We start from the raw sequence: 26,401 nt of genomic DNA, 5'->3' as shown, positions 1-26,401 counted from the left end.
AATTTCTATAGAATCTGAACTTTTTATCAACAACGATGACAAGCTACTTAATTCCAAAGAACAGGTTTTAAAAGCAAAGACATTGTCCATAACCTGATTACCTGATATCCAGCACGCTGGGGTATCATCTTTGGAGAGCAAAATCATGCTTAAAAATGGTGTGCAGACACGCTTCGATCGAACAAGTTTTCCTATGAAAGAACTTTGTATTCAGACGCGAAGGTTTCGAAGTTATATGTAGTTGAGTGTATAGCTTGTGTTCATATATATATATATAAACGTTATTGTTGTAGGTCCTCAATTATCTTGAGCAACAAATTATTTTGTCATCCTGTTGATTCTAAAAACTACTTAACCTACATGGTGCGCATGCTGAATAGCTATTGAACTAATTACATCATTCGGTTGAATGTGGGGCATGACAACTCGACGACTGAATTGTTGAATTAGTGGCCAAGTGGCCAACTTTTGGCTAAATAAAATAAACAAAATAAGGAAGACAACATCATTATGTTTGTTGAAAAGAAAAAAAAGGTTATGATGATGTTTGTAGAAAAAGAGGTAAAGGCTAGCAAGTAGCCTTATTATTGGTTTTGTTTATTGGGTGTCTTATGATGGATGAATGTGAGCATACGGAAGTGAGAGAGGTAGAGTACACCATTTTCTGTTTTAGAAGCCCATCTTTGAGAGAGCAAAGGCAGCTGTAGAAAACAGAAAACTGAGAGCAGAAAAAAAGAAGAAGGTGCTCTTCTCTTTGGTTAGTAATCACCCACCAAGGTAGTTGTTGTTATAATAGCTTTGAGCTTTGTACAGAGAAGAAACTATTCACAATATTTCTTTCTCTATTTGTTTCTTTGGTGTGTGAGAGCTATTGGTTGTATTGGGGTTTTTGGGTTGTAAGCTTGCCAACACTTTGTAAACTCCCATTTGGTTGACAGTGGATTATTGGGTGAGCTCCTACTGCTCCGAGGACGTACTCCAGTTACACTGACTGTTGAGGGGCCTCGTTAAAATCTTGGTGTCTTTTATATTTTGTTCTTGCATTCCATTTGATATATTTCTTGTGGGTTAGCTTGAGTTGGTTCCATAAGGCTTGGTGCTATCATAGCACAACATGAGCTCGGTCAGTGAGTGAACGAATGTGGTGGTGATATCAAACGCGTTGCTGACTTTTGTGTCTTGGGACTGCGGCCCAAGAAGGAACTCGTATCGGCCTCTGGGTTCTAGAGCCTGAAGACAAGGTTGCTAGTTTCTTCGAAGTTCATGAATCGTCGGCACCAGGCTTGGCTACTATAATTATATTTATGCAAATATAATGAAGGAAAAATTTTGTCCTAACTAAGAATAAGTAAGAACATTTGAATACATATGCAAACTATTAACACATTAAAGTAGGCATGCATTAAAAAACAATTCATAAAACCCATGACTTTCAAAGCCTAGTATATGGTGAACCAATAAACTCTTTAACAACATTAAAGAGAAGGAAAAATTTAGAGTTTCTTTACCCTTGAAGCTCATCCTTGATTACACAATGGATTCACCCAAGTGGAGGGCCTTCAAGTCACCTCCTTGCTTCTTGGATCTTCCTTTGAGGATTTGAGGATAGAATCTCCAAAACACCAAAAGCTTGATGTCTCTAAGTCTCCACACCAAGGATGTAGTGTGAAGATGAAATGGATGACTTAGAGAAGAATAGATTGCTAGCTAAAACTCCTCTAAGTGGCCGGCCTCTATAGATAAAAAGAGAGAAAAAATTTCACCTCTTTTCCATCAAGAAAACCCTAATGAACATAAAGCTATAAAGTTGCTTTTATACTTCATTACAAGTGAGTGGCAAACTTGTAATTAATCCAAGTTTGCATCATTCACCCTAATGGCCGGCCTTCCCTTTGTTATTGGGCTAATTGCCCATTTTGTTTTGGTTGTCATACAACTTAAACATAATGGGCCTTGTGGACCAAAACGCTTTTGGGCCCCGAAGCCCAAAACCAACTTAAAAGCCCAATACGAACATTTCATATAATTAATTAACTATTTAATTAACTTTGACCATTTTTCAATTAAACCACTTAATTGCATATCCATTTCATTTGATTTCTTCACTTTCATCCTTACTCGGTGTACGATCCATTAGGTTCCATTTAGCGAGGTAGTGGGCGATTGTTACTCTTAACGATCGATTGTGAATTGAAACCACATTTCAATTCTCCCTCAAAATTAGTGTTTGCTAATCTTTAGGGCTTCCACAAACCATGAGTGACACCTAGCAGCATGTCATGGTTACCCAAGCTAAGTAGAAGTGGTTGGAGAACCTATCCAGTTACAACTACAATGCAATACGGTCCTTCTCTAATACAATACTCTTAATCACATTGTTTGAGTGATAGTTTGTTTCATGACTACTATCCAATGTGATACTTCTCTATATAATTCAATTGAATAAGATTTGGAACAAACTTCCTAAGTCATATTCATATGCTTTGGCCAAAGACTCTCGAATCATATCTTAGAGTATTCTCCTACCACCATGGAAGGTTAGAGATCCCTTGTTGTGCATTCATATGCCTACATGACTAGATAGCTTGACCCCAACAATGTCGTGGACACTCCAATGGAATGCCTTTGACATGATCAAAGATCAAGGACCTAACCATTAGACATCTATGATGCCTCAGGTCAAATGACTACTTTGCATATTGCAACTATTGAGTTCTTACATGACATGTATGTTCGAACTCTCTTTTGATCGTTGCTCAGTGTACTTGATTACTCTTTCAAGCACCTATGTGTTTGTCTTAGTGTCCAACACTAAATGACTTGAGACTAGTCATACTCACGCTTGAGTCGACATAACACATACTAGCCTTAACGGATTGTCAATGCCCAATTGGCAATCATATGGCTAGGAACGTTTTAGGAATGAACATAAGAGAAAGGTCTCGATAATCTAACTTACTTAAATCACTTATCTCTTATATCAAATACATTCCTTGGATTCCCTTATTGCTTAAACACATAATACAATAAATAGTGATTAACAATAAGATTCGCCCTTTATTAAACTTATAAAAGTTTAATACAATAAGTATTCCAAAAGTTATTACATCAAATGAGTGGTTTTGTGGGCATACTTTCAACATATAAGTGCGTCGAATCAGTACCAGACCATGCAAACACAAGTACTCAAAAGAGATAAGTGTCTTGATTGTAAATGTGGTTCAGCAGTCAAAATACCGAACTCTGAAATATACTTGTGAATATCCACTCATAGTTTTAGCTTTTAATGAAGTGACCTATCCCAACAAGGACTCTAAGATTCCTTGTTGACTGAGACTTGGATAAATAACCAGTCAGTCTCAAAGCAGTGTTGTTAAACTTAACTAAAGGTGTTCCTCGGTCGCCTGATTTTACGGCTCCCGTGCTGTTAGTCCTAACTCAAGTGTCGGCGGTTGCCAACCAAAGTGTTGTTAAACCTAACTGAAGATGTGCTTGACAAAGTTAGAAAGGTCTGTGTTTTTCTCAAAGATGAGATGGTTTCACATACAGTGAGAGTTTGCGTAGGGCCGATTTGTGTGTTGATTTGAAGAGGGTCTGAACGTTGCACATCATCTTCTATTTATAGTGGCAGCTTTTACCTAGTGCCGAGGTAGAGTCCACTCGAACTAAAGCTCCTCGACATATTTTGAACGAATTATCTTCTTGTCTGGATTAACTCAATTACTCCTACCAGACCTGGGATTCTAAACCTATCCATCTTTTGGCATACAATTTGTCCCTTGTTCCTCATAATATTATGAACATTCTTATGCCATCCTTAACTTTTAAGACTCCTTATTGAACCAAGACTTAGCCGAATCCACCCTTGGCCTTCAAGCGTACCTCATCAATTCAAACTTAGCTAAATTACTTTGGGCCCAAACACATCCCCAAGAGAAGCTGTCCATAACCATTCATTTGACTCTCCATTGTTGATTTGATACATTGAAGCAGTGACACATTCACATTTCACTCTCTCCATTTTACAGTACTTACAACAATTAATTTTTGTAACCACGTGGAGCCACATTAACATGTGGATGCACAATCATCGTCCACGTGAAAATCACATCACACTTTAACGGAGTTACTAACGGTCAACCTAACAGAAATTTGTTCTAGGAGAAAATATAACTTTAGGTATAGACTGGGATAAAAAATAAAAACTTAATATATAAAAATTTGAAAACCACGATACTTTAAAATAGTAAAATGAACGTTATCCTAAATTTTAAAGTGTGAATAATAATTTTGTAAAAGGTATTATATAATAGTAAAAGTAAGTTTAGTAGATGAAACATAATACATGTCTCTTCACTTTATCTTTTCAGATATGGAAACATCGGAAAGTCGCTACACATAGCCAAAGGACTCCACTATAAGGAGGGAATCCCGACACAATCATCCTTCATCATGTCACTACACTTCCAAGCTTTTTTCGACCTCATGCATAGACTGGCTTCCTCAACACTATGACTTCACTTTTTATTTTATATGTAATCGAATCAAACAATGCCATTAGTCTTTAACCTAATAGAGAAACATGAACTTGTTAAACTAAGTGCTACAACTATGTAAGAAAAAAAAATTGGTGCAAAAATTAGGCTTTGCGCTTTATGATAAGTGAAAGCACGATTTTTGTTTGGATAATGTTAAGGTGATCAAATTTTTTAAATAAAATTTGCAAATAAAATGATGTGGTTGTTATTATTGGATTATTACTTAAGCGTCGACAAATGTGCTCATACCTATAGGTGACACATCATTTAATTTAAAAATTTTATGTACAAATTTAGTTTCCTTAGCGTTACCCTTTTTGTTTTAGTATCTACATGTACTTATTTCACTTTGAAATTTATTTAAAGGCTTAAACTAAGTGATCAAAGATTACATATCAAATCTAATGACTATGACTATATATATATTGACACTAAGGCTCGCTTGAAGTATTTTTAGAATGGTTGAAACTGTTTTTCGTGAAAATATTTTTTAAACCAATTCTTAATTACAATATAATTAAATCCTCAAAAAAACACTTAAATGCTTCTTGTAAAAATCACATAACTATTGTTTCTTGTAAAAAAACACTTCGAGTTCTTTTAAAATCCAAAATTATTTTCTCTAAAATGCTTCCAATCTTTTTAAAAATTCTTTCCAATGAATTCTAAGTACTTGTAAATACTCAAGAAAGTTGGTTTTTTGTTATTTTTTTTCACATTGAGATTGTGCATTGGAAGCACGCACGCGTAGAAGCAAGAGTAACTTATTTCTTCACTCCATGAGAATTAAGGTTTTAAGCAATGGTGTCGAAATCATGTCGACATATTTTGGACAAAACTGTACATGTACTACAGTACTTTTTTTAATGTGGGGCCAACAAATTCACAGTGATCTTTATTTCTCGTAGAATATTCCGGCGCGAAATGCAAAATGCCAACGCTATACTGTTTTTTTAATGCATGCAGATCCTTTATAGAATGGAACCCTATTTTAATAGAAAATGCTAATGAGATTAGATTTAGATTTTTTTTTATTTTTTATTTTTAAATAACATAATACGGTAGTTGATGGTTAAGCTCATTTTTTAATGACTGAGTAAGGAATTCAGCTATCAACTACCACAGCATGTACAAAATATGGTTTGTTCTCGCTAGCATCAATCTGTTTCAATTGGCACTATAGTACTATACACCACAATGTCACGTAGATAGCGTTTGAACATGTTATAATAGTTGTACTTAATTTACGATGAATGGACTATCTTGATATACATTGTGTGATTTAGTCCAAATTATTAATTTTGAGTATAAATAATATTGTGTTGATATAATAGCACTAAAAAGCTATGTCAATTGTCACTCAGTACTACGGTTTGTTGGTATTCCTTTTCACTTGGAAGTGAAAGGTCTTAGGTTCGAATCTCTTGCATGGTGAATTTGATACCCAATTAGGCTACCCATTGTGTGGCTTAGCCGAACTCCTCCTCTTCTTAATGTAAAAATATCGATGTACTAAAAAAAAAAGACTATATATGTCAGTCCAGGGCAAAATAGAAGTGAACGTGTCATAGCATTCCTGAAATGATATCAATGTTGGCATTTTCATAGCGTTTGGGAATATGCTGTAAATAGCATTTTCTTGATGGGGTAAACAATTATTTAGTTGCTAACTAATTTTGATAAAAAATTTGCTAGTTAATCAACTTTATTAGCCTTAAGCCCTTATCCTAATGGATTGAACTGTGAATACATTTTCCTCAACCAGTCAAGCAAAACTGTTACTTGGAGGTCGAGGAAAGTTCCCACAGAAAAAGGTTGGTTCAAGATGACCAATTGAATTATTAAACTCATGATCTAAATTCTTACCCTTTCCACTCACCAAGAGACATAATTTATGTTTAAGAAGAAGATTGACACAACGTTTATGTCGACATGATTCGTCCTTCAAAAGTAATCCACACCAAGCTCGAATTTCAGATAAACTGATAATATTAAGAATTAGGTTGGATGAGACATACGGGTCCGAATTTTCAATTTCCTGAGCTTAGCCACAAAGAATATAATGGTTTAAACCCTTGGAATAATTCCAATGCCCCACAACCACAAGAGAGTAAGGGGTGGTTTGGGAGTGAGGTGCTTAAAAAAAAAGCACTCATGAAAAAAAACTGTGAGGGTTTTAGGTGTTTGGTAAACTGAAAAAAAAAGGCTTATTTTGGAAGCTGCTGTGAGAATAAGCTAAAATCAAAGGAAAAAGCTGAAGCTGCTATTTGCAGCTTTGGAAAACTGGTTTTTTTTCAAAGCACACGGAGCTACAGTGCTCCTTTAATGAAAAGACCCACTATCAGACTCCTTTTTTTTTTTCCAAAAGCACATTTACAAAAAAGTTTACCAAACACTCTGCTGATTTATTTCACAGCCGCTTATTCTTACAGTATAGCCGTTTATTCACACAGCAGTTTTTTTTCAAAGCACAGCAATACCAAACCAGCCCTAAGAATTGTAAAATATATATAAATACACACACACCTAGTTTTATTGGGATCATGTAGCTAATAGTTTTGTTTTATCATAATCCAATTGAAAATATTTAAAATATAAAACCCCAACCCATAAATATATCTCACTACCTACTTCACTCCCACCCTTCCCACCAATTGCTTCACTAAATAGCACCTACTTTACAATATCGTTACATTGAGTTACGTGATAAGAAAAATAGAAATAACAACATTGTTTAAACAAAACATCAGTGATTGAAACTCAGTTTATCTAAATTCATAGAAACTCCCTTAAACAAATGGAGATTTGTTATCGGTGATATTTTGGAATTGAAATTGTCCGGTTTAGTATCCCAATTTCATCATGTCAAGTCATCAAACTTTGAGCATATATGACTTATTAAGGAATGAGGGACAGAGCGATCTATGGGCCTGGTAATTTGATTCCCGGCTTCAAACACATTTGTTCTACTCTTTCGTAAACAGACTATACACACACACAGACACACATTTGGAGACTAGCGTAATGCAATCTAAATATGGGTTGTTTGTTTACAACTACACAGCATCAGACATTTACAAGTGTGTATTCTTTTAGTGTTTACTTATTCTTAAAATTGTGCTAACGTAACTTACGTTCCAATGTATAAAATAATAATTATTTTATACAACGATATATTACATTAAAAAGTAAAAATTGTAAGCCAAACCTGTAATGTATTAAGTACACTAATTTAGCATGGAACGCGTCCTCTCTAGTTCAAACCTCAATAAATGACTTGGACCCAGACCAACATATATGAAATGTTAGAGAGATGATCCTTTGGCATCTTTCTAATACTTATCCATCCAGAATCCCACATTCCAAACACGAACCAAGAGGAGTAGTTAACTCCAGACACCCATTCAATCACGTGCCAGTCTCGTGGGCGACAACCCCCTACCCCACCATAACCATCCTTAACCACAAGGCGGTCACTAGTTTCAGCGGCTACACCCTCCGCGTCACACACTCGAATAAACCACCCTAGGTGCCACTGGATATGCCGCCACCTGTACCACTCCCCCTCGGATATCCTCTCTCTCTCTCCCCAACACTAAGTTACCAACCACTTTAAAACCGAATATCCCATTTTTATTCCTTCCAAACGCTTCCCATTTTTCCACCCCTATAAATTCGTCCCACCTATTCAGTTTCTCCCGAACTCCCCTGCTCATACTTTTCGATAGCAAGTTAATCGCTCTTCCGAGGTTTCGAGTTCGATTAACTGTTTAATCAATAATGGCTGGTTTTGTTAGAACCAGATCGAAGAGGGTCACTTACCCGCTCGACGATCGGGTGAAAGCGCGACTAGTCGGCGGATACAGCTCCGGACTCAGTGATGTCAGCAGCGGAAGCGAGCACTCCGGCCACTACAACTCCCCCTGCCTCTCCGAGCTCGTCCACCGCTTCCTCCAAGACGACGAGTCGTCCACCGCTGGTTTTCCCGACAACGAGTCCGACTCGGACCGAGTCGACTCGGCCTCCGACGCGGACGCGATCGACTCCGTCCTTAGGTCCGTGGCCGTTTCCGGAAATGCGGACCCGTACCTGAAGCTGCTCCGTTCTCACGTCTCCCAGGCGGAGGAGGCGTTCGCGTGTTTGAGATCCAACGGCGGCGGCAGCAGCAAGTCGGCTCTGCGGCGGAGCGTGATGTCGTTTCTGAGGGGATTGGGACACAATGCGGCGATCTGCAAGACGAAATGGACCTCCTCCGGCAACATCACCTCCGGGAGCTACGAGTTCATCGACGTCGTTCCTGTCCAATCGGGCTCCTCCATGTGGCAGAGCCGGTACTTCGTGGACCTCGACTTCGCCGCCCAGTTCGAAATCGCTCGGCCGTCGAGCCAGTACTCGCGGCTGCTGCAACTTCTGCCCAGAAACTTCGTTGGCAGCTCGGAGGACCTGAAGCGTATAGTTCGGGTCACGTGCGACGCGGCAAAGAGATCGTTGAAGAGCACAGATCTCTCCGTGCCTCCGTGGCGGAAGAACCGTTATGTGCAGAACAAGTGGTTCGGTCCGTACAAACGGACCGTCAATCCATTGACGGAGAGAACCTTCTCGACAGACTCGGCCATTTTTGCTCCAGTGTCTGGCGCCAAATGCCGCTGTGTTGGGTTTGACGACGCGGTTTCCGACTCCACCGTGAACGGCCGGCTCTATGTGCGTACTTAATTTGACGATTTTGGAATAATTAGATCAAATCATCGGGTTAATAAATTAAATTATATATAATGAGATTTTATTTTACTTTTGTTTTGCATTGTAAAACGCGGCAAATGCACAAACTGTACTTGACGCCGCATCTTGGATGTACAACCAACTTCGTAAATTCGAACAAATCTAGACGGTTGGTTTCCATGTTTATAATTTGTCGTTAAATCCAACGGTTGTGGGATGAGGACGCACTGTAAGTAGTGGAGGTTTGAGGGGGTGATTATTTTGACTGGAATTTTATCCAGAAAGGATAATTGATGTGATGAGGATGGCAGGTGGCACAAGTCGTTTTCGCGAGAGGTGATGGTGACGGCCTGCGGGTGAGGATAACATTTGGAGATTGTTGGGACAGTTGGCCTGAAATGCAATTGCCAGCGTGGAGTGGTGCAGCAAATTTACGTGAATTACGAGTGACGATTAAAAATTTGAAGGGAGACAACAAAATCAACTTATAAAAAAGAATGAATTAACTTCTATTTTGATGTTTTTATTTAATTATGCCTGTTGTATAAATTAATAATGTATTATGCAGAGAAAAAGTTGAGTATTATAATTAATTTATTATTAAACAGAAACGTTCAAATAATTTCGTCTAAAATGCTTAGTCGAGACAACATTTGGATAAGATTTTTAATTTTTAATTGATTTTTGGAAAGGAAATAGATAAGGCAAACTATTTCTCACTCCTATGTGGGGCTTATGAAGTTGGTGAAACCATTGACATATATTCAAGGTATAAAATATCGATAATATCGGAAATATTGGTAGTCCAAAAACACAGAAATTTCGATAGAAATATTAGGATATTATCGATATTTTAGACCTTGCATATGTTCAAGTTGCAAAGTCAATGCATCAATCTCCGTCCAAACAAGAAGCACGTAGATTTGGTTTTTTGAAGTTTTCATCAACTAATGATCGTAACTTTGAAAAAGATACACCCAAGTTCTTACATCTGTGGAAGGATGAGGAAGAAGTGACGGAGAATATCAAAAAAACAAAAAGCTTGAAAGTGATCACAAATTTTAAAAGTTTTTATTTTTTTGGTTCTTAGTTTTTGTTTATTTTGTGTGTCATTTTCATACAATTTCGTTCACAATTCTTCTATTATTTGTCATTCGCCCTTCTTCATTCTTCACTAGAGAAAATATATACTTCTTTCGAATCTATAACTTAACAAATTAAAACTAAAAACTATAATGAAATGTTACCAAACAAAACCTTAATTTTAAATTTTGTATCACAAGTTGTTGAGGCCTTGGAGAAAACTAAAGTGTTCTACTTCTACCGCCTGAAGTTGAATCGTATATTAAAAGGTTAGTTTGCCAATTTTTTTTTTTTTCGGCTTCTGCCTTGGAATGTCATTCCTCTTCTAAAAAAAAAAAAAAAACCCAAAAAAACATAAAGTCCAAGAAAAAGTGGATAAAAAGGCAACCGAAACTAAAAAGTGCAATCGTGCCAGTATCATTCAGAGTCCCTGACTCCACGGTGTCCTTGACGCCTTGCGGTGAAACACCTGGTAGCTTCATACATCTGTATATGATGATGCTGTCAAGAGCTCAAAATTCGACGTGTTTTTATCTAGGTATGTGCCAAAAGGGCAAACACACAGAAGGATAAGATATTAAAACACCTTTTAGATTTCTTACATTCATTTCTTTTCTTTTACAAATTATATATATATATATGTGTGTGTATTATTCAGTACGTAGATAATTCTAAGTTTAATATAATTTCACGTATTATTTTCCAAATATTTCATAATTGAGAAGTAATTTGGAATGCAACATCCCTACACAACATGGTCAAAAGTTTGTCAAAGATACTAAATAAGGAACTTCAATTTTGGTGGAGGTCAATGCTTTTTTAGCAACAAACAATTTCATCTTGTACTTATGTGAGTATTTAGGAGACTGATTGATCATTATCTTTGATCCCTCACATTGAGAAAGCGAAACTGTCTACCACAAATGTGACAACCTGTCTCTAGTTTTACGAATTTATTAATTTTAAAATAATGAATTGACGAAAATGCCCTAGAGGCGAGATTGTTGACTTTAGTTGACCATCTTTTAGTGACGCATATGAGCTATTATTTTATCGTATTCTTAAATTACTCAACGGTACCAACGCGTAGGTGCAAACGGAAGCGAATTTGGAGTTACAGTTAAAATTTTACGGAACTATGAACGTGAAGAGCATTTTGGTAATTTCCCATTCTCTCCCCATCCCGTGTCCCCTAATCTCCTGGACCTCTCTCTTTTTCAATTCTCATTTCTCTCTCTCTCTCTCTTCTCTCTTTCCCTCAAAGTATCCCTTTCTTCTCTCTGTAAAAACAATGGAGCCGAGCAACACCACCACCACTTCACCGTACTTCGGCGAACCTTACGACTAAACCACAACCATATCATCACCATCAACCTCGCGAAAGACCACCACTCTTGTACCCAGTTTGCTCAGAACACCCAAGTGGAAAAATGGACCTGCATAGTGACTTTTATCACTATTCACTTATTTCTCCGACCATGGTGAGCCTTGAGACCCTCAAATCCTTCTGTTAACCCTAAAAACTACCAAGCCTACATGGCGCGCAGGCCGAGTAATCTATAAGCTAACTACGTCATTCGATGAATGCCGGGCGTGCCAACTCGTCGACCAAGCTCGGCCAAGGAGTAAATTTATTGATGTTGCGTTGGGTGCACAGCTAACTTCTACGTCTTGCGATTGCGACCGAGGAAGGAACACGTATCGACCTCTTGGGTTCTCGAACCTGAAGACAATGCTACTATTCTTACGAAGTTCACGAATCGTCGTCGTCGAATTCGGTCACAGTGATGTTATTCGTCAGAGTAAACTAAGCCGAATCGACGCCAAAGTGTAAGGGCACAAATACTCAAAGCGAATATAAGTCTTAATAGTGAACGTGGTTCAGCCGTCTGAATGCCGAACTCTAAATCCCATTTGAGAGTATCCAATCATAAAATAACTTGGCATGCAATGCGCCGAGCTCAGTAAACTGTAACACCTCACTTCGCCGAGAAGGCTAATGAGATGACCTCAATCAATAAGGATTCGGAAATCCTTCTCGACCGAGACTTGGATAGGTAACCAACCGTCCTCGCCGCAGTGTTGTTGATGCCAACGGAAGATGTTGCGAGATCGGCTGATTCTACGGCGATAGAGCTATCTATGCCGACTTAAGATATCACCGGTTGCTTTCACAGTGCTGTTGATGCCAACGGAAGATGTGTCAGCGAAAAGAGAAAATAAAAATCTCAAAGTAATTGAGAGAGTTTGCGTAGGGCAGTTGTGTGTTGAATTGGAGGGGCTTCGAACGATGTACAACCTCCTCTATTTATAGCACCAGATACCTTCAAGGTCGAGTTAAAAACCTACCCGGATTAGGACTTCTTCTCCTGATCAAACACTAACTCGACCAGTCCTATTTTCACTATAATTGTGAACCTAGTCCTTTATTGAGCCGGATTCACTTTCGGGTTATTAATCTTGCCGAGACTCCTCATTGCACCAGGATTCGACTCGTCTTGCAGCATGACTTAACCGACCCAGGTTTGGAAGCCCACGACCTAACCGATCCAGAACTAAACGATCCCTGATAACCCTGTCGTAAGGCCTTATGGGCCAAGAATAATTCTATACTCGACCCAAACTGATATTTTGGGCCCAAACACCTTCTTATTTTGAATCTCCTATATTGTTGTAACCTTAAAATTGAGTTTGGGGGACAATTTAATGCAGAACACGACTGGGAGGATTTTTCCCTAGTTTTTCGATGACTAACCAGCCACCTTTAGGCCATTTTTCTGGCCAACAATAATGTCAACTTGGCCTCACTTTGGTATGGTTTTGTTCCCTACATTTCTAGCTTCACATTGATTTTTAAATCATCAAATTTGGTTGAAAATCAAGCTTAAAATGAGCTATGGAAGTCAGCCCTGCAATCTGCAAAAACTGCAGATTTCTTAAAGAAGGTGCATTAAGCGCGTGGGTAGCCATTGCGAGTGGCGCGTGCAGTGCGTGGCTGTTAGTGCAACCATCTTGTGGCAGCGCATACAGTGGCGCGTGGAGGAACTCGAGGTCCCTTCTTAGGTTTCTCGACGTGTCGAACTCGAATCTACCATCCGTTTTTCGAAATTCAGCCATTTTAAAATAGTTCCTTTATTAGCCGTACTTTGTACAAAAACACGTTTATACATTAGTATGTTACATATTTAGGTAAATAATTTTGTTTCTAGGTGAAACACAACGCGAGGACTCTCGATGTCACGAGGCAGGTTCGACTTGACGACATGATTTGTGAGTGAGTCTTTGTTTCTTTAATATTATATATTTATTTAGTTTCCATTTACGTAATTGATAAAAAAAATTCTAAAATGCGCTTAGTTTAGACTAATGTTTTGAAGAATCAGAGTATTAACGAAATTTATGAAATTTCCATAAATTCTACAGGGTGCACATTTATGCATACTTTGACGTGATGCCTTAATATGGCCATGAATAGTATTATGGTGACATGAATTATCGATTTACTGTTGTATGATTCTATTTACGTTATCTGCTTATCGTATGCTAAACTGGTGTTAGTGCTCGCCCGGGCCAGGGCTAGTCTTTCACATGTATGTTCACATCGCACCGTACACTCACTTTGGATCCATTGTAGGTGCAGTCCTATCCTAGATTGCCATAGGCAATTAGGACTCGTATGTGTTGCACATAGCGCCATTCTTCATGTAATTGTAGTACTAGAGTGTAAATCATTATTACACCCAATCATGTTCATATCAAAATATCTCTCATGAACTTGTATGTCAGCATATGTCGATGAGCACTCGATGTGATATGTTTATTTCTGCGAGATATAGTGATTACTGGAAGTTATATGCCTATTTATGAATTTTGTGATGTATTGAATTATTGAGATATTGTAGGCTATGGTAAGTATTTTCATAGTATACATAGTATGTATATTTTGGAAACTATACTTGTTTTACGGCAAGGGGTTATAATGTTTTCAAAAAGGTTTTTATAGAACTTTATTTTTAGGCCCACTACCCTTTATTTTTCACCCTTCCAGGTTTAGTGCCGAGCTTTCGTGTCGACAAGAATTCTTGGCAAATCTTGGTATTGGAGATTACCTTCAATGGTATAATTCTCATCCTACTTTACTGTATTTTACTTATGCTCTGATATCACATGTAGGTTTAAATTTATTCACATTTTCCACATCACTGCACTTTATGACTTCATCACCATCTTGGTGTTGGCCAACACAGCTCGATTCAGAGTCTAGGTGGACATTTCGGGTTGTGGTGTGTTAGCAAAATCTTATGAATCTGCACATATTGTTTTACTGCTCCGGAGCCCTTAACAATATTGTTGCTGGTGGTGTTGAGTGCATTGACAAAGAAAGTTTTGCTTTGTTGTGCATTTATTTGTGCTAATTTAAGAATGGATGTATCAAGATCTTTGAGATTAGATGCTGATAAAGTTGGAATATCTTTCCAAGGAGATTTAACGCATTGATTGTAGTTGTAGCCGAATTGATCTTGGGTTTGCTTGCAAACACTTCTAATTGATGAAGATGCTTTTGCATTTGCAAATGTTGTTGGAGACAATGAGAGACATAAGAGCAAGGATGTAATGAGCGCTACATAACCGACTTAGGAGTCCATTGCTCAAGGTGTATGTTTTTTAAGTTGATGTTAAAGTGATTACAAGTTATTTGCTTGGTTTAAACTATGGAAGAATGGAGATCATATTTATAAATAATTCGAGGATCGTATGGGTCTAAATTTAGGCGTGGAGAATGTGGGGAAAACTATTTCTTTTGACGTGTTTTGTTTTATGTTCCTTTTGTATTAGTTTTCTGACCTATTCTTCCAATTAGTTTGTTTGAATTGAAACCCACCTCCTTTCTAGAAAGTCCAACGCTTTGAAAACCACGAACAACAATAACACAAGGAATAATTGGCAAGAAGATTATGCATTTTTACACGATAGGATTTGGTGTAACACCATGCACTTACATAAGTACTGTAAACATTTAAAATTCAAAAGATTTAACTATTTCAATTGTTGACACTTAGCATCACTTTTTAGTAAAATACTTTCCTACACTTAATAAGTGGGAGATCTTAAGTTTGACTCTTGTGGGTGGTCCGAAATGTTATTTAGAGCGTGGAGTCGTTTAACAATCCAAATCATGTGTAAATTATACAAACTGTGGAAGGGAAGAGCAGATAAGAAAGAAAAGAGACAATAGTTTGATATTCTGGATAAGCTTTTGTTGTACTTTTTTTATTTCATTTTTGGTCAATATGTATATGTGTGTCGTGTTAACCACATACCATTGCGTCATTATATGTATATATATGTACAAGGTTAATGCTATACAATCATGTAAAGCTTTTGAGGATACTGAAGACGACATTGAGTTGGATGAACGAGAAAACCCTAGTCTGCAATAATCGTCCAAGGGAAAGTCTTCTACTCAATTGAATCCTTTATGTTCTTATGGTGATAGAACCCTTTTCTTAGTATATCTGGCTATGTGTGTAGTATGGACAACCAAAATAGCAACACGAAAGGATTCAATATTAAAACAGCTTTTTGTTTTCTTACATTAATTTTTCATTCTTTTCTTTCATTTTACAAATTAAATATACTGTAATTATATGTATATTATGTAGTATTTAAGTAATGCATACTGAATTTTATACATTGTTCTGCATCTTATCTAGATATGAAATAGCTGGGAAGTAATGAGGAATGCAACATCCCTATATAACATGGTCAAGAAGTTCGTCGAAGATACTAAATAAGGAAGTTCAATTTCGGTAGAGGTCAATGCTTTTTCGCAACGAACAATTTCGTCTTGCACTTGTGTGAGTATTTAGGAGACCGATTTGTCATTATCTTTGATCCCTCGCACTGAGAAAGCAAAACCATCTACCGCAAAATCATATGAATTTGCACATTGTTTTACTGCTCCAGAGCCCTTAACAATATTGTTGCCGGTGGTGTTGAGTGCATTGACAAAGAAAGCTTTGCTTTGTTGTGCATTTGTTAGTGCTAATTTAAGAATGGTAGTGTCAAGATCTTTGAGATTAGATGCTGATCGAGTTGGGATATCTTTCCAAAGAGATTTTACACATCGCTTGTAGTTGTAGCCGAATTGGTCTTGGGTTTGCTTGCAAACACTTCTAATTAATGAAGACGCTCTTGCATTTGCAAATGGTGTTGGAGACGATGAGAGACATAAGAGCAAGGATGCAATGAAAGTTGCATATCCGATTGAGGAGTCCATTGCTCAAGGTGTGTGTTTCGTAAATTGTTGTTAAAGTGATTATAAAATATTTGTTTGGTATAAGCAATGGATGAACGGAGATCATATTATAAACAACTCAAGGAGGGGTATGGGTCTAAATTAAGGAGCGTTGGAGGCAAATAAACCCATTTCTTTTGACGTGTATAGTTTTCTGGTCCTTTAGTTTTTTTTTCTTTCTTCAACATACTAACTGATAACACACTGGATGCAAACCACTTACCTATTCTAGTTTAATTAACCAACTCCTCATTTCTAGAAACCCCAACATAACCAAAAGTGATGCATGCTTATCAAAATGATTTTTTTATTAGATCGAAAGGATTAATTTAAGTCATTTCGTTTGTTTTTTTACAAAGTCATTTACATCCATATTTATTTATCAATATATATGGTGTTAGAAGAATCTAAAAGATTCAAATTGATAGTATTAGAGGAGTCTCTTTTAGCCTATTTTATCGTGTTCGGTTAACAGCTTAGGTGGACTAAGCCCTATTAAGCAAGGTTACGATAAGCGGCCTACGGGCGTGGGGACATGGACCCCTGACCCACAAGTCCAACGCCTCGTCTGGCCTCAGGAAAGTTTATCCAACCTAAGGGCTGTGGGTAATAACATTCAAACCTGGGTTTTACACCATTCGAAGGAATAATCAAGAGGGTGATCCGTAAACCAGCTGAGGGAGCATAATCAAGAAATTTTGCTTTTGATTTCCAGACATACTCCATTCACACCATTGTTTTAAACAATGCTAGGTCGTTATCAAGCGGCGTGTAGGGTCTTAATTTGTGGTCTAGGATTTTTTTTTCTTCTTAATTAAATTGATTATATGACACCTATTATGCCTAGACTCACGTAGATGCCATACCAGATTTTCCAACCGTCTAGTTATTAATTGTGATGTTGGTTAGCTGTCTAGACCACTTTTTATAACACCAATTCACATTGATTTCACCATCTATCCTTCGCCTATCTTCATTGATCTTCAGATCACATATTTTTCATCCATCTATATAAGTAAAAATAAAATTAAAGACTTGAAATGAATTGGTTATCAAACTAGCTCTTAAGTTCTAATTTTGTACCAAAAAGTATTGAGGATTATAGAAACCTAATGTATTCCAGGGTAGAAGTTGAAGCCCATATTGAAAGTTATCAATTTGTTTTTGCTCCAACGGATGTGATAGATATTAAGGTGAGGATTATATGCACATTGCCATACGTTCTTTTATTCATTTTTTTTTCAAATTTGAATAATCAACAAAGAATTATAGTTTGAAAGTTTCCACTGATGTTGTCAAGATTAAACATGCATAGCATATTGTGTTCTTAAGAATTCAACATGTAGTTAATCTGGGTATGTTTGTAGTAGGGACAAACAAAATAGGAACACGGAAGGATTCAATATTAAAACAGCCTTCTGTTTTCTTACATTAATTTTTCATTATTTTCTTTCCTTTTACAAATTAAATCTACAGTAATTATATGTATATTATTTAGTATTTAAATAATGCATACTGAATTTAACACATTGTTCACATATCTTTTCGAGATATGGAATAGCTGGGAAGTAATGAGGAATGCAACATCCCTATATAACATGGTCAAGAAATTTGTCGAAGATACTAAATAAGGAAGTTCAATTTCAGTAGAGGTCAATTTTTTTTCGCAACGAACAATTTCGTCTTGTACTTGTAAGAGTATTTGGGAGACTGATTTGTCATTATCTTTGATCCCTCGCACTGAGAAAGCAAAACCGTCTACCGCAAAATCATATAAATCTGCACATTATTTTACTGCTCCGGAGTCCTTAACAATATTGTTGCCGGTGGTGTTGCGCGCATTGACAAAGAAAGCTTTGCTTTCTTGTGCATTTGTTAGTGCTAATTTAAGAATGGTTGTGTCAAGATCTTTGAGATTAAATGCTGATCAAGTTGGGATATCTTTCCAAAGAGATTTTACACATCGCTTGTAGTTGTAGCCGAATTGGTCTTGGGTTTGCTTGCAAACACTTCTAATTAATGAAGACGCTATTGCATTTGCAAATGGTGTTGGAGACGATGAGAGACATAAGAGCAAGGATGCAATGAAAGTTGCATATCCGATTGAGGAGTCCATTGCTCAAGGTGTATGTTTCTTAAATTGATGCTAAAGTGATTATAAATTATTTATTTGGTATAAGCAATGGATGAATGGAGATCATATTATTAACAACTCAAGGAGTGGGTATGGGTCTAAATTAAGGAGCATTGGTGGCAAAGTAACCCATTTCTTTTGACGTGTTTAGTTTTCTGGTCCTTTAGGTTTTTTTCTTTCTTCAACGTACTAACTGATAACACACTGGATTCAAACCAACTACCTATTCTAGTTTAATTAACCAACTCCTCATTTCTAGAAACCCCAACATAACCAAAAGTGATGGATGGTTATCAAAAGGATTTTTTTTTTATTAGATCGCAAGGATTAATTTAAGTCATTTCATTTGTTTTTTTACAAAGTCCTTTTCATCCATATTTATTTATCAATATATACGATGTTACAAGAATCTACAAAATTCAAATTGATAGTATTAGAGGAGTCTCTTTTAGCCTATTCTGTCATGTTCGGTAAGTAGCTTAGGTGGACTGAGCCCTATTAAGCGAGGTTACGATAAGCGTCCTACGGGTGTGGGGACGCAGAAGTCCAGCGCCTCGTCCGGCCTTTGGAAAGTTTATCCAACCTAAGGGCTGTGGGTTATAACATTCTAACTGAGGCTTTACACCATTCAAAGGAATAATCAAAAGGGCAATCCGTAAATCAGTTGAGGGAGCATAATCAAGAAATTTTGTTTTTGATTTCTAGACATAATCCATTCACACCAATGTTTTAAATATCGCTAGGTCGTTATCGAGCGGTAGGTAGGGTCTTAATTGGTGGCCTAGTATTTTTTTTATCTTAATTAAATTTATTATATGACATACAAATAAGTGTGTGTGTGTGTATATATATGTATATATATTTAAAAATAAAAATCTATACTTGTAATGCAGAAACTTAAAATGCAAAATATAAATAAGTTCTAAAGTTCTACAATTTATTGAAAACATCAAAGAATTATCGCAAAGAGAGAAGACCACATCGTATTCTTCGTTTCCTTTTTTCTGTCTGGGAAAGGGTGAGTCAAGACTCAAAGTCAATTAAAAAAATAAAGGAAACACCTATTCCGCCTAGACTCACGTAGATGCCATACCAGATTTTCCAACCGTCTAGTTATTAGTCAGTTGTCTAGACCACTTTTTAGAACACCGATTCACATTGTTTTCACCATCTATCCTTCACCTATCTTCATTGATCTTCATATCACATATTTTTCATCCATCTATATAATTAAAAATAAAATTAAAAACGTAAAATGAATCGGTTGTCAAACTAGCTCTTAAGATTTAATTTTGTACCAAAATGTATTCCACAGTCAAAGTCGAAGCCCATATTGAAGGTTATCAATTTGTTTTTGCTACAACGGATGTGAAAGATATTCAGGTTTCACTAGTCTCTAAAAGTGGAACACGACTTGCTGGAATGCACCCACCAAATTTCCAAGTGGAAAGTACTACCCTTTGCTCCTAGAAGAGTTAACATATTGGCATCGAACCTTGAGTTGGAACTGGTATGTTGGTGCACGGTCCTTCTTTTTTTTTTTTTTTTTGTGAGTTGTTCAAAATCCAATCAACAAATTCTCTCTTTTTTGCATAGATAAAGATGAAGGACAAGACTCCCACAGCACCATGACAATTCAATTACCGAGCCAACTTTGTCTCTGAACTCAAGCCTTCCTTTTGACCCTTGTATCCTATCAACGGAAGGGTGCATAACGAACCAGACTTTGGATCTCTTTCTTGCCAATTGGCTTTTTCTTCGTGTGATTGTATACCTAAAACTCATTGAAAGCGAAAAGCAGTAGAAAAGTGCAGAAAAAGAAAATCCAAACCTCAAAACTCAAAAGTGTAATTGTATCAGTATCAATGTGACTCCATGTTGTGTGGTCATTTGAAATATTATTTTGGTTATATATGCACATTGCCATACGTTCTTTTATTCATTTTTTCAAATTTGAATAATTAACAAAGAATTATAGTTTGAAAGTTTCCACTGATGCTGTCAAGATTAAACATGCATAACATATTGTGTTCTTAAGAATTCAGCGTGTAGTATATATGGGTATGTGTGTAGTATACACAACCAAAATATCAACACAGAAGGATTCAATTTTAAAACAGCTTTTTGTTTTCTTACATTAAGTTTTCATTCTTTTCTTTTCTTTTACAAATTAAATATACAGCAATGATATGTCTATTTTTTTGTATTTAAGTATTGCATACTGAATTTAATAGTTCACGTATCTTTTCTAGATATGGAATAGCTGGGAAGTAATGAGGAATGCAACATCCCTATATAACATGGTCAAGAAGTTCGTCGAAGATACTAAATAAGGAAGTTCAATTTCGGTAGAGGTCAATGCTTTTTCGCAACGAACAATTTCGTCTTGCACTTGTGTGAGTATTTGGGAGACCGATTTGTCATTATCTTTGATCCCTCGCACTGAGAAAGCAAAACCATCTACCGCAAAATCATATGAATTTGCACATTGTTTTACTGCTCCAGAGCCCTTAACAATATTGTTGCCGGTGGTGTTGAGTGCATTGACAAAGAAAGCTTTGCTTTGTTGTGCATTTGTTAGTGCTAATTTAAGAATGGTAGTGTCAAGATCTTTGAGATTAGATGCTGATCGAGTTGGGATATCTTTCCAAAGAGATTTTACACATCGCTTGTAGTTGTAGCCGAATTGGTCTTGGGTTTGCTTGCAAACACTTCTAATTAATGAAGACGCTCTTGCATTTGCAAATGGTGTTGGAGACGATGAGAGACATAAGAGCAAGGATGCAATGAAAGTTGCATATCCGATTGAGGAGTCCATTGCTCAAGGTGAGTGTTTCGTAAATTGTTGTTAAAGTGATTATAAAATATTTGTTTGGTATAAGCAATGGATGAACGGAGATCATATTATAAACAACTCAAGGAGGGGTATGGGTCTAAATTAAGGAGCGTTGGAGGCAAATAAACCCATTTCTTTTGACGTGTATAGTTTTCTGGTCCTTTAGTTTTTTTTCTTTCTTCAACATACTAACTGATAACACACTGGATGCAAACCACCTACCTATTCTTGTTTAATTAACTAACTCCTCATTTCTAGAAACACCAACATAACCAAAAGTGATGCATGCTTATCGAAAGGATTTTTTTTATTAGATCGCAAGGATTAATTTAAGTCATTTCATTTGTTTTTTTTACAAAGTCCTTTTCATCCATATTTATTTATCAATATATACGATGTTACAAGAATCTAAAAATTTCAAATTGATAGTATTAGAGGAGTCTCTTTTAGCCTATTCCGTCATGTTCGGTTAGCAGCTTAGGTGGACTGAGCCCTATTAAGTGAGATTATGATAAGCGGCCTACGGGCGTGGGGACATAGACCCCTAACCCAAAAGTCCAGTGCCTCGTCCAGCCTTCGGAAAGTTTATCCAAGCTAAGGGTTGTGGGTTATAACATTCTAACTTGGGCTTTACACCATTCAAAGGAATAATCAAAAGGGCAACCCATGAATCAGCTGAGGGAGCATAATCAAGAAATTTTATTTTTGATTTCCAGACATAATCCTTTCACACCAATGTTTTAAACATCGCTAGGTTGTTATTGAGTGGTGGGTAGGGTCTTAATTGGTGGCCTAGGATTTTTGATTTTATCTTAATTAAATTTATTATATACAATACAAATAAGTGTGTGTGTGTGTATATATATATATATATATATACACTTGGAATGGGCAAACTTAAAATGCAGAATATAAATAAATTATAAAGTTCTACAATTTATTGAAAACATCAAAGAACTATCGCAAAGAGAGACGACCACTTCGTATTCTTCGTTTCCTTTTTTTCTGTCAGTGAAAGGGTGAGTCAAGACTCAAAGTCAATTAAAAAAACAAAGGAAACACCTATTCCTCCTAGACTCACGTAGTTGCCATACCTGATTTTCCAACCATCTAGTTATTAATCATGGTGTTGGTCAGTTGTATAGACCACTTTTTAGGACACTGATTCACACTGTTTTCACCATCTATCCTTCGCCTATCTTCATTGATCTTCAGATTACATATTTTTCATCCATCTATATAATTAAAAAAAAAATTGAAATGAATTGGTTATCAAACTAGCTCTTAAGTTTCAATTCTGTACCCAAATGTAGTGAGGGCTTATAGAAACCTAATGTATTCCACTGTCGAAGTTGAAGCCCATATTGAAGGTTATCAATTTGTTTTTTCTGCAACGGATGTGATTGATATTAAGGTTTCACTAGTCTCTAAAAGTGGAACACGACTTGCTGGAATGCACCCACCAATTTTCCAATCGTGGAAAGTACTACCCTTTGCTTCTAGAAAAGTAAGTATATTGGCATCGGACCTTGAGTTGGAAGTGGTATGGTGGTGCGCAGTCCCTTTTTTTTTTTTTTAGTTGTTCAAAACCCCATCAACAAATTCCCTCTTTTTTGCACGGATAAAGATGAAGGACAAGATTCCCACAGCACCGCGACAATTCAATTACCGAGCCAACTTTGTATCTGAACTTAAGTCTTCCCTTTGACCTATCAACGGAAGGGTGTACAACGAAGCAGACTTTAGATCTCTTTCTTGCCAATTGGCCTTTTCTTCCTGTGATTGTATACCTAAAACTCATTGAAAGTGAAAAGCAGTAGAAAGGTGTACAAAAAGAAAATCCAAACCTCAAAACTCGAAAGTGTAATTGTATCAGTATCAATGTGACTCCATGTTGTTTGGTCGTTTGAAATGCTATTTAGTTATATATGTACATTGCCATTCGTTCTTTTATTCATTTTTTTCAAATTTGAATAATCAACAAAGAATTATAGTTTGAAAGTTTCCACTGATGTTGTCAAGATTAAACATGCATAGCATATTGTGTTCTTAAGAATTCAACGTGTAGTATATTTGGGTATGTGTATAGTATGGACAACCAAAATAGCAACACGGAAGGATTCATTATCAAAACAACTTTTTGTTTTCTTACATTAATGTTTCATTCTTTTCTTTCGTTTTACAAATTAAATATACAGTAATTATATGTATATTATTTAGTATTTAAGTATTGCATTCTGAATTTAATACATTTTCACGTATCTTTTCTAGATATGGAATAGCTAGGAAGTAATGAGGAATGCAACATCCCTATTTAACATGGTCAAGAAATTTGTCGAAGATACTAAATAAGGAAGTTCAATTTCGGTAGAGGTCAATGCTTTTTCGCAACGAACAATTTTGTCTTGTACTTGTGTGAGTATTTGGGAGACTGATTTGTCATTATCTTTGATCCCGCGCACTGCGAAAGCGAAACCGTCTACCGCAAAATCATATGAATCTGCACATTGTTTTACTGCTTCGGAGCCCTTAACAATATTGTAGCCGGTGGTGTTGAGCGCATTGACAAAGAAAGATTTGCTTTCTTGTGCATTTGTTAGTGCTAATTTAAGAATGGTTGTGTCAAGATCTTAGAGATTAGATGCTGATTGAGTTGGGATATCTTTCCAAAGAGATTTTACTCATCGCTTGTAGTTGTAGCCGAATTGGTCTTGGGTTTGCTTGCAAACACTTCTAATTAATGAAGACGCTCTTGCATTTGCAAATGGTGTTGGAGACGATGAGAAACATAAGAGCAAGGATGCAATGAAAGTTGCATATCCGATTGAGGAGTCCATTGCTCAAGGTGTAGGTTTCTTAAATTGATGCTAAAGTGATTATAAATTATTTGTTTGGTAGAAGCAATGGATGAACGGAGATCATATTATAAACAACTCAAGGAGGGGGTGTGGGTCTAAATTAAGGAGTGTTGGAGGGAAAGAAACCCATTTCTTTTGACGTGTTTAGTTTGATGGTCCTTTAGTTTGTTTTCTTTCTTCAACGTACTAACTAATAACACACTGGATGCAAACCACCTACCTATTCTAGTCTAATTAACAACTCCTCATTTCTAGAAACCCCAACATAACCAAAAGTGATGCATGCTTATCAAAAGGAATTTTTTTATTAAATCGCAAGGATTAGTTGAAGCCATTTCTTTTGTTTTTTTACAAAGTCATTTACATCCATATTTATTTATCAATATATATGTAGTTAGAAGAATCTAAAAAATTCAAATTGATAGTATTAGAGGAGTCTCATTTGTGAAAATGCACCTGGTATGCAGGGCTATTTTTCGATTCTATCTATTCCCTGCTGATAAATTTCTTAATGTTGTTGGAAAGAAAGAAAAGAAAAATAACGACGCTCATTCTATCTTCTTGGAAACTACGTGTAGCTTTCTTTTATTGCGAGATAGATGGAAGTTCCCTCTGTTTGCAATGTGATATGATTGTTCATGTTGGAGGCAAAAGAATGCATGGAAGATATCTTGTACTGAGACAAAGAGTTGAGGTGGGTTTGTTGATCCTACTTACTAAGAATCGGATGATTTTATTTTTACGCAATTGTTGGGGATGACTTAAATGTTTTACACTATTTGGTTGTTCCGTAGTTTCCAGGAGATACACCTGGTAATAGTGATGACCCAGCTTCCCAACCCATTGATCCAGCTGAGATCCGTGGTGTTCGGTTAGCAGCTTAGGTGGACTGAGATCCAGCCCCTCGTCCAGCCTTAGGAAAGTTTATCCAACCTAAGGGTTGTGGGTTATAACATTGAAACCTGGGCTTTACACCATTCGAAGAAATAATCAAAAGGGCGATCCGTAAATCAGCTAAGGGAGCATAATCAAGAAATTTTGTTTTTGATTTCCAAACATACTTCGTTCACACCAATGTTTTAAACATCGCTAGGTCGTTATCAAGTGGTTGGTAGGGTCTTAACTGGTGGCCTAGGATTTTTTTTTAAATCTTAATTAAATTTATTATATGACATACAAAAGTGTGTGTGCATATATATATATACACACACACACACTTGGGACGGGGAAACTTAAAATGCAAAATATAAATAAATTATAAAGTTCTACAATTTATTGAAAGCATCAAAGAACTATCGCAAACAGAGACGACCGCAAGTTTTCCTTTTTTCTGTCAAGGAAAGGGTGAGTCAAGACTCAAAGTCAATTAAAAAAAAAACGAAGGAAACACCTATGCCGCCTAGACTCACGTAGATGCCATACCTGATTTTTCAACCGTCTAGTTATTAATCGTGGTGTTGGCAACTGTCTAGACTGCTTTTTAGAGCACTGATTCACATTGCCATGCGTTATTTTCTTCATCTTTTGAAATGCTATTCTGGTTATATATCCACATTGCCATGTTGTGCGGTCATTTGAAATTCTATTCGGGTTATATATCCACATTACCATGCGTTCTTTTCTTCATCTTTTCAAATTTGAATAATCAACAAAGAATTATAGTTTGAAAGTTTCCAATGATGTTGTCAAGATTAAACATGCATAGCATATTGTGTTCTTAAGAATTCAAGTGTAGTATATCTATGTATGTGTGTAGTATGGACAACCAAAATAGCAACACAGAAGGATTCAATATTAAAGCAGTTTTTTGTTTTCTTACATTAATTTTTCATTCTTTTCTTTACTTTTACAAATTAAATATACAGTAATTATATGTATATTATTTATTATTTAAGTAATCCATACTGAATTTAATACATTGATCACTTATCTTTT

General features: G+C 36.4%; 3 protein-coding genes and 2 pseudogenes across 3 annotated transcripts; 1 reads left to right on the top strand and 4 right to left on the bottom strand.

The window, feature by feature from the left end:
- Positions 1–8,129: 8,129 nt before the first annotated feature.
- Positions 8,130–9,769, top strand: LOC126624834 (uncharacterized). Its single transcript, XM_050293951.1, has one exon. It carries the CDS (start codon positions 8,319–8,321, stop codon positions 9,249–9,251), a length of 933 nt encoding a protein of 310 aa, XP_050149908.1. The 5' UTR covers positions 8,130–8,318; the 3' UTR covers positions 9,252–9,769.
- Positions 9,770–16,206: 6,437 nt separating this feature from the next.
- On the bottom strand, positions 16,207–16,620 carry LOC126620937 (uncharacterized). The gene has a single exon (XM_050289268.1). The coding sequence runs from the start codon at positions 16,618–16,620 to the stop codon at positions 16,207–16,209; it is 414 nt and encodes a 137-aa protein (XP_050145225.1).
- A 1,519-nt stretch (positions 16,621–18,139) lies between these two features.
- Positions 18,140–18,754, bottom strand: LOC126622717 (uncharacterized; annotated as a pseudogene).
- A 2,266-nt stretch (positions 18,755–21,020) lies between these two features.
- LOC126620936 (uncharacterized) lies at positions 21,021–21,590 on the bottom strand. The gene has a single exon (XM_050289267.1). It carries the CDS (start codon positions 21,588–21,590, stop codon positions 21,021–21,023), a length of 570 nt encoding a protein of 189 aa, XP_050145224.1.
- A 2,285-nt stretch (positions 21,591–23,875) lies between these two features.
- On the bottom strand, positions 23,876–24,445 carry LOC126621948 (uncharacterized; annotated as a pseudogene).
- Between the last annotated feature and the right edge of the window lie 1,956 nt (positions 24,446–26,401).

This window comes from Malus sylvestris, chromosome 5 (assembly GCF_916048215.2).
Source record: "Malus sylvestris chromosome 5, drMalSylv7.2, whole genome shotgun sequence".
Lineage (NCBI taxonomy): Eukaryota > Viridiplantae > Streptophyta > Magnoliopsida > Rosales > Rosaceae > Malus > Malus sylvestris.
Note: the sequence above shows the minus strand (reverse complement) of the source record. Positions and strands in the feature narration are given on the sequence as shown.

What these genes read in the sequence shown, in the direction of transcription:
- LOC126620936 (XM_050289267.1), bottom strand. Translation starts at nt 21,590, where the DNA reads ATGGACTCCTCAATCGGATATGCAACTTTCATTGCATCCTTGCTCTTA.
- LOC126620937 (XM_050289268.1), bottom strand. Translation starts at nt 16,620, where the DNA reads ATGGACTCCTCAATCGGATATGCAACTTTCATTGCATCCTTGCTCTTA.
- LOC126624834 (XM_050293951.1), top strand. Translation starts at nt 8,319, where the DNA reads ATGGCTGGTTTTGTTAGAACCAGATCGAAGAGGGTCACTTACCCGCTC.